The sequence below is a fragment of the Eubalaena glacialis genome, chromosome 15 (assembly GCF_028564815.1).
Source record: "Eubalaena glacialis isolate mEubGla1 chromosome 15, mEubGla1.1.hap2.+ XY, whole genome shotgun sequence".
NCBI classification, from domain to species: Eukaryota; Metazoa; Chordata; class Mammalia; order Artiodactyla; family Balaenidae; genus Eubalaena; species Eubalaena glacialis.
Window position 1 is genome coordinate 28439537 of NC_083730.1, and position 9249 is coordinate 28448785.

At 47.8% G+C, this 9249-nt stretch overlaps 1 protein-coding gene across 1 annotated transcript in view; it reads right to left on the bottom strand.

Moving 5' to 3' along the window:
- Positions 1–5469, bottom strand: part of ARK2C (arkadia (RNF111) C-terminal like ring finger ubiquitin ligase 2C) — a 102199-nt gene extending 96730 nt beyond the window's left edge. The window contains exon 1 of the mRNA XM_061170040.1: positions 5363–5469. Coding sequence (XP_061026023.1) covers positions 5363–5423 — 61 coding nt within the window. The 5' untranslated portion in view covers positions 5424–5469. The remainder of the gene's footprint in view (positions 1–5362) is intronic.
- Between the last annotated feature and the right edge of the window lie 3780 nt (positions 5470–9249).

Below are 9249 nucleotides of genomic sequence, written 5' to 3' on the forward strand. Positions count from 1 at the left end.
CTTATCTGATGCTAGTTTCAGGAAAGAAGTTCTCTTATTCAAAAGGAAAAGCCATAAACAAGAACTATGTTCCATCTTATTACAAAGTTCGGTGTAGGGTCTATGGAGCAGAAAGCTTTTCCAAAATCTTTTAGAGTTAAACTTTATTAAAACAGGTACACATCTGTTGGCTGAGAGAGTAGATATAAAGTACAATGGCTTTGTAATGACTGGATCATCCAGTCAGAGGAAAAGGCTCCTTCAGATAAATATGTTTATTCTGACAATCTGGATGAAAACACAGTATGCATTTGATAAATTGCTAAAACATGACTTCCCACTAACCCACTAACTTTCTTTGTTATTACTAGGTTACTAAACCATCCTCAGAACATATTGACCAAATAATTCTAACATACATAACATTCACTTAAAGAAATAAAATCTTAGAGTTGCTTAATAGCAATGTAATGAACTACTGCTCTCTAGGACAAAAATAACGGCAATCACCTGAGTTGGGGTAGTTTTCCTTATTGTTGAGGTTGGTTGGAAGATGGTTTATTTTGCTTTCTCAAACTAGGAACAAAATTAAACATTTCATGAAAACCAAAATAAAATGAGAAGGAGAGGAGAAGAAGGAGGGGGAGAAACAAAATCCTTGAAGACTTGCATATCCCTTCTTACAAAAACTACAGCATGAGCCTCTGCTGGGAACTTGCATGTGTGTCCATGTGTCACAGTAAATCAGCTCAGCTTTCCCTTCTGGGCTGGAGAGAGCATGAGAACAAAGGGCCAGAGCAGAAAGGGCAGCCATGGGGGGAGAGGAGAGCCGCACCAAGCCACAAAGAAGGCAAGGAAGCGCTGTGGTCAGGCAGGGGTGCGCCTGCCTGGGAAAGGAACGCTGGCAGGGGGCAGAGGCGGGCCAGGAGACAGCCCACAGGAGCGAGGAGGAAGCACGTTGGCCCAAGGAAGAGCGGCTCCAGAACGATGACCCTTTGAAGGAACCGTGAATTTCTTTAATCAACTAATTTCCGTGGTGACTAAAACGCCTCATTTGTCAAGGCTTGTTCTGAGCTGAAATTGAATAGGTGTAATTGACAAATGCTTGAATTTGGGTTCCACTCTGGGGAAAAAAATACCTCTCCACTGGCTCCTCAAATATAATTATGGAAAAAAGACATATTTTAAGGGCTCTTCTTCCAGTTCAATTTGGGGTAAGGTCATGACTTCCCTCCTGATCTCCCCAACACACTCTGACAATGGCAGAGACCTGGCTTTCTTTCTCAGGACGGGCACTACAGCCACAGATGAGGCAGCTGTCAGGAAACTAGGCTGGAATCAGCTTTAACTGGCTCACAGCCTACAGAGGGGGCACAGACCCTCTTATTCCTACAGTAACAGGTCAGGCTGCTGGCCCTGGGATGAAGGTGGGAGTGGTCTGAGTTGGTTTCTGTTTCAAACATCTTCCTTATGCAGAATCTCAAAGTAAAACTTACATCACAGGTCCCAACAATTTAAATATGCACACAGAAGAGGGTACTTTAAAATTCCAGATCATGGCTTCAACTGCATGTAACATGTCACCCCCAGCATGACTTATAAGGACAGTAAATCAATAAAACAGTAAAAAGAAAAGTTAAAACACAACTGAAAATGGGTTTTTCAGGCGAGTCTGAAATGCTACAAGATTGCTAGTTAAGAACAGTATCCCTTTTCTCAACCTAAGTGTTAACAGCCCCATCTCTTCACCAGCATCATAAACTGAGTGCCCATGTAACTTGGAAACTGAGATGAAATGTGGAGGCTATTGGGTGGGTACACAGGTAGCCAAAGATAGGAGTTCCTTCTATGCAGTAGAGCAATTTTGGTGTGACAGGACAACTGACCCACCCCCGCATTGCCCCAGACATCTACTGTAGAAAGATATGGACTAGATGAGATTAAAGTCACCATATCTGTACCACAAAACAAAACAAAACAAAACAAAAGTTAAAAAAAAAAAAAACCAGAAGGCATTCACTCAAATCTTACAATGGGAGGTGGGAGTGGTGGGTGGGTGGGTGAGGGCGGGGATAGAAAAGCAAGGGGGAAAATCTAAACAGCAGGATACAACAATAAATGGGAAAACAGCAAGAGAAAAAGCACACTAGGTTAATATAGGAAACTAGTTCTTTATTGAGAGATTGTATATTAGTATTAGTGGATTCTGTGTGTAACAATGTCGTCATGCACACGATACAAAAAAAAAAAGGCTGGGCCCACCATGCTTCGGAAGGGCAACAGAACAAAAGCAGCGTACAATGAGCAGATGGCCCGGGCTACACGAGCACAGTACGTTTCAGCAGGGTAACATCTCTAACCGAGCGCTGTACATTGTCAACTGGGGGATGTAAAAAAATACAGATCATGCTTTAGTTTTAGTACAAGAAAAGGTGAAAAAGATACACAACCGAAAGGATATTTGATACAGAAAAAATTACCCACAAAATAAGAACAGGAAGTAATTCAGCACAGCAGAACACGCTATCCCTGTTTAATGGAAAACCATTTTGCTGGGGATCCTTTTTCTTTTCTTTTCTTTTTTCTCTTCTCTTTCTTTTCAGATTGCCAAATGGCAATCTGGGGAGGCCACTTGGGACTTTATTTTGGAAGGGCCCTCGAAGTAGGGGCCTTATTCTTTATTGCTGCTGTTTTGTTTCAGTTTTCAAGCAGGTCTGGCCAGCGAGGCAGCAGAAGGGAGCCGGCTGTTAAAGGGGCAGCTCTGAGGGCCAGGGCGGATGTCCAAAGATGCTCTTGACATTGTACAATTAAACAATTAAGACACCATGGCTATGGCTCCCCCTTAAGTCAAGGACCTTGCTACACCAAATTTTCAGGGTAGCAGCAACTGTCATTTCATCAAAATTTTTCATATCTATATTTATTATTTTTTGCCTCTAATTGTAATCTCTTCACTTATGCCTGGGTGCTACCAGGAAGCTAGCTGATGGCCACCCAGATAAGTGGGAAATGGGGTGCTACAGCCTCCAAGCCAAGGCAAAAGGAATCCACTTAACAGGGATTTACAGTGCAATGTACTCGGCTAAACAAGATGAGATACAAAAATGGTTATTTCTCTACATCTATTCTGAAATGGCCTACATCCTATACTACTACAATGGAAACTAAAAGGAACAGATTTAAGCTGGCAAGCTATCTAATAGTTTTACAAGAAGATTGTGGTTTAGGACCTTGTTGAGTTAAGCATTAGTATCCTCTATCGGAAGGTCATGAATTCTTGTCACATTGTGCTAAATTTTACTCACAGCCCAATTAACCCTCAGCCCTTGAATTTCCTATGGGCGTGTTTGCCATGAAAGTAAACTTTGACTGACTGGCAGAATTTGTTTTCTTGGGTGTTTTTTTTTTTTGAGGGGGGGGTGTATTAAAAATAAAATTTAAAGGCAGCTGAGCAATTTGAATTTCAAAACATGGAATCAGCATCCTGCAATGGTATTTAGAGATTGGTGGTATTAATGAGGATGATAATGATTTAATCAGGATAATTATACTTTCAGCCTCAACATCCTTCTTAATCATTTTTGAATTTCTGCCTAGTGTAATGTTCCACACCCGTTTTAAGAGGAAATGCCAAGTAATAAGATATAATTGTGTATTGGGGGAGGGGTTGGCATTTCAAGGGAGATCTCACCCAGCCCCCCCATTCCTATTCTTCACACACCCACTCCACCACCGCCCCCCACTGCTAGGCTGGCCTGAGATAGGGGATACTGCCGCTTAAATAGCAATGCCTTCCTCAGATGGAGACAGGAGATGGTTAGAGGGGTGTCACAATACAGCTAAATGCGGAGGCAGAAGGGTCACAGCGCACACAGCAGCGAGTTGACCATTCACTGAGCTACACAATGAAGAAAAAAAAAGATTTGATAAATGCAGAATGTCATCATTCTATCATCACACGAAAAAACTGTGGTTCAAACAGGCCTAAGGGGGCCAACCTTGCCTTTTAGGTTCTGGGGCGAGGCTGGGGCTGGGGACAGCTGGGCTGAAAGAAGGAGGGCTGGGCTTTCATTCTCTTGCCCAGTCGGGCCCCTGGGGCGCACTAAAGCGCCGGCTTGCGACGCCACCCCCCACTCTGACTTGGTGGAGCAGCCCTGGCCGCAAAGGGAAGACATCATTCTGAGCTTGAGGGAGGGGGAGTGGGGGAGGGCCTCAGCCAGCAGGGATTTAAGCAGACGTGGAGTGGGAGAGGATAGCAGAAACATTTCCAAGAAGAGAAATGTGAGTCCAGAGGCAGAGTACAAAAAGAAAAAATAATAATAATGAATCTAAATGCATCTCGGATTTGCTTTGGGAGGTGGGAGTTTCTGATTAAAAGAAAATGGAAGAAATGTGAAGGGAGGAGAAGAGGGGAAAATCAAGCTATTGTTGTAGCAGAATGTAAGGGAAAGGGGATGTGGGGCAGGGGACCGTGCAAACACACCCCATATATCACAGTTAAAAACAAAGCCGGCGCCGGCCTGCTGCTTTGTCAACGCCTGCCCGGGGCAAAGGCCTGGCTTGGGGGCAGCGTCCCACCTCATCCTCACACACAGCGCAACAGCCAAGGGCCGGCACCCCGCTCTGGCCCGGCCCAGGGGTGCACAGCAGTGCACGTCTGACTCTCCGAGGCGCGCACACACTTGCACACACTCACATACACACACACAAGCATCTTGAACCCATAAATGCAACTGTCATACAAAGACCATGGGGTGGGAGAGGTAGCACAAGGGCGATACACAAAAAGGGTTAAAGGGGAGGAAAAGATGGGACGGGAAATCGTGCAAGTGCCCACGAGAATGCGGGGGCTGGGGCATGGCATAGGGCACATGGGAGATGCAGATGCCAGGTCCCAGCTAACCAGCCATCGGTATCAAAGACCAAATGATGGAGAAACACAAACAAAAATGACACGAAACACACACACACCTCAAAAAAAAATCACAGGAAGCCAAGTACGCTTACACACACAAACACACGCGCGCGCGCACACACGCAGTCCTGTATCTCTCTCCGTCCTTCGATCACACAGGGCTAGGTATTGGGGGAAGGGGCTATGATTTGGGGGAACCGGTCCGTCGCAAAGAATAAATAGTGGGGCTGGGGAGGGAGGGAGGGAGGGACTCAAATCGCCAAATCCTAACTTCACTGCAAAAGCTCCCACGAGGGCAGCCACCTCCACACTGGGGGTCCCCCCAAAAGGGAGAGGGGAGAAGCCACCCCTCGCCCCGCGTCCTCGCGGGTGTGCCCTGAGCCCTCCGCCGCCCTCGGCGCCCGCCCCCACCCCGGTGCCCGCGGCGATCCACGCTCCGAAGCGGACCCCGAAAGGAAAAAGCGATACCTCTGTTTCGCACAGAGCCAAACACTGGAAGCACGAAATAGCCGACGTGGACCAGGACCATCCTGGCTCCTCGCGCGGCGGCGGCGGCGGCGGCTGCGCGCGGGCCCTTTGTGGCGCGGCTCCGGGGCGCGAGCGCGGGCGGCGGCGGGGCTGCGGGAGCCGCCGGGGCGGGAGGCGGAGCGCGGGGCGCGGGCGGCGGTGGGGCGGCGGCTGGCGGGGAGACAGATGGCCCATGGAAAGGCTCCCTTCCCGGCCCCTCTCGACATTCAAAGGCGCTGGGGCCGCAGCTGCCGCCACACAAAGGCGCGCGCAGCCAATGGGAGCGGAGCGCAGCGCGGCGCGGCCTCGCCGGAACCGCGGGGGACAGCGGGGACCGCGGGAGCGCGGGTGGCGGGGGGAGGGAGGGAGGGGTGACGGCTGAGAGGGAGCGGGCGGCCAATCGCGGTGGCCCGTGGCCGGGCGCGGGAAGGGGGTCAGCCCCGCGGGGCGCGTGGAGCCCCGCGCGGGTCCCTGGTCGCCCGCAGGCCGGAACTCGCGCGCGCGTGGAGCGCCCAGCACACAGACACGGGCGGCGTGCACCCAGACATGTGAAGGTGCCTTCGTGCGTCAGGAGAGACAGGCTCGAGCGCTCCAAGTGCACACGACCCGGAGGTCCTTGCACAGCGCTCCCGGGTCACTCGGGGACGTGCGCATGGAGGCTGGCACACGTGCAGAGCCCGACTGCGGGCACAAGTGGAGCTGGAAAGAGAGCAAGCGCGGCACACGGGACCCAGGCACTGCCACACAGACCTGCACACACCGAAAGCCTTGTTAACCAAACACGTGCCAAGAACGCATTCCCAAAGACACACAGAGAGGACACACAATGCAGATATGTACACTCCCAGGCTCCTTGCCTTCGCACCGCTTTGTTGCTTCTGCAGAGCACAAAGCTCACAACATTTATTTGCCGAATTGAAAACCGCTCGTACACTGAGGTGTGTGCACACGTTCTATAGAGGCACGCTCACCCAGAAAACCATTCGACCACCATTCTCCCCACTTGGACACAGGCACAACCAGCCATGTGCACAGACACGCCCACTTCCACAGCCCACAGGCACATATATGACATCAGGGCTAGGAGGCTCCTCAGATTCACACCTGGAGGCACAGCCACAGTGTCTCGCGTGGCCTGTGACTGGCCTGCCAGGTACAAGCAAGACAGAAGCAAAGAGCCTTCACCCCGCAGCCCAGTTGTCAGGTGGACTGCTAAGACCTAGTTCCTACACACTTAGCCCACCTGCTGTGAAAATCCCAGCACAACCCTCAGACCAGGCTCACAGTCCTCAGCAAGACCAGGGTCTGCTTGGCATCCACACGCAGAAAGACAGAGGACATTTCCTACACCGAGACTTGCCTTCAGTGGCTCCTTTATTTAATGAGTCTGGGAAAACTAGATGGTAAAATTGCAGTATGTGGAGCTGGAAAAAATCTAATCAACCAAACCTGCCTCCATTTTTGAGATAAGGAAAAGGTGGCCCATTCAGTGAATACACCTTGTGTTGTGTTTGAGGCCCCAACGCTTGCAGCCCAGAGGGGCCTCAGAAATGGAAGAGATGGGTATCAGCATAGGGTGCTGGGAAAGGGGACAGCTAGGAGGAGCACCTAGCTGAGTAGGTGGGAGGTAGGGAGGGCAGTAGGAATTGACTCCAGAAAAGTGACAACTTGAAGAATGCAAGTGCAACTTGAAGAATGAAGAATGGGAGAAGTGAGATCAGGGGAAGAAGAAGACAGCAAAGGGAACACTGCAGATTGGCTTTGCCAAGACACCTACCATATTCCCAGTGGGCACAGCAGGGCAGGATCCCAGTGCACGCATATCCCTCAGACCTCTTCCCCACCCCGAACACCTCTGCTGCCCTCAGAGAACTCAAGGATGAAGGCAACTGGAGGAACACACCAACAGTTCCAGGCCCCACTTTTGACAATCCTGTCAACCCACTCCTGCCCAGCTCTTTCCTTTCTTCATTATCTATCAAATAAACATAATGCCACCACTAATGAAAAATCTTTTAAATGAAAAGAACTTAAACACCTAACTACTAGAGTTTTTTCCTGTTCTGTTTCAGGCTTTGCCAGTATGCTTATATATGGGTTTTGTCATCATAATCTGCATATTTTTTATCCTGCTTTTTAGACTTAACGTTTTATCAGAAATATTTTCCCATCCTTCTACATAATTATCTTCCTAATTTTCATTTTAAATGTTTTCATAGTATTCCAACAAGTGAATGTACTGTGAAATTACTTAATCATACCCTGTTCTTGGGCACTTAATTTGCTCCCAGTTTTCCATTACTGCAAATCATACAATGAACTTTCTCATGCCTCTAGCTTGTTGCTTTTGTTGAACTATAACTTCGAATAAACCTCTAGGATTGGCTGGCATTCTTAAATAGAAAAGCATGGAAAACTTTTAAAAGCTGCCTGCCACACATTTTAAAAGCTTTATAAAACTCATTGTCAATGCTACCAGCAATATATAGTGTGCCAATTCCTCTGCAACCTGGCTAGCTTTGGGTGGGCATTCTGGTTTTTTTCAACATTTAATTAATTATTTTTTAAATTTTATTTATTTTTGGCTGTGTCGGGTCTTAGTTGTGGCATGCGGGATCTTCACTGTAGCGTGCAGGATCTTTCCTTGTGGAGCGCAGGCTTCTCTGTCTATCTAGTTGTGGAGTGCGTGTTTTCTCTCTCTAGTTGACGCGCGTGGGCTTAGTTGCCCCGCGGCAATGTGGGATCTTAGTTCCCTGACCAGGGATCGAACCTGTGTCCCCTGCATTGGAAGGCAGATTCTCTACCACTGGACAGCCAGGGAAGTCCCTGGGTGGGCATTCTTTTTTTTTTTTTTTGAATTTTTGAATTTTATTTTATTTATTTTATATACAGCAGGTCCTTATTAGTTATCTATTTTATACATATTAGTGTATATATGTCAATCCCAATCTCCCTGGGTGGGCATTCTTTATTTTGCTTTATACCAGAGCAGCTCACAAAGGCTATGACTGCCCAGTCTGACCTTGACAGCAGAGTAGTTTGGGTACACACTCCAAAATCAGATTTCCTGGCTTCCCATTCTGGCTCTACCACTTACTAGCTTGGATAAGTTATTTAACTTCTCCAGGCCTTAGTTTCAATAGCTGTAAAATGAGCATGATTATAGCAACCTTCCTCATAGGATTGATGTGAGGACCAAGTAAGTTAATACTTGTAGAGAACATAGAATGGTGCCTAGCTCTTCAGCCCTTAGTTCTTTCCCCTTTACTTGTCCATCTCTCCTTGCCCACTACCTCTTGCCCTCCTGTTGTTATTTATGAGTGCCTAGTTAATGTGTTTAGTGGACATTGTACCATAACATGGAACATCCATCAGACGAAAGCAATCATCAAGGAACAGACCAGCACTATAACTAGGGAAATCCACCTACTAACCATACCCTTCATACCTGCATAGTCACACATCAGAGAAACATAACAGGCAGATGCCGACATTCACCAATATACCAACATTCCCTCACAGGCCTACGTCTCCTGCTAAGAAGGAATCACTGTGCGTCAGGAAGACAAGCTTCATTTGTAATGAAACCTACCATCTCTCAGCCTCAATGCACCCATCTGTCTAATATGGGTAATAATAACCCGCATTAAAGGTTTATTGTGAGGATCAAATGAGAAGATAGGTATGGATTCTGTAAATAATACAGAGAATTCTAGAAGCATAGATACAGTAGTGTCTCCAAGAATGAAACTTGATTACTGTCTTGTCCATCTCCTTGTTATACAGATGAGGAAACTGAGGCTCAGAAATGGGCTTATGAACAAGGTCAGAACAATTCAAGGCTGAGT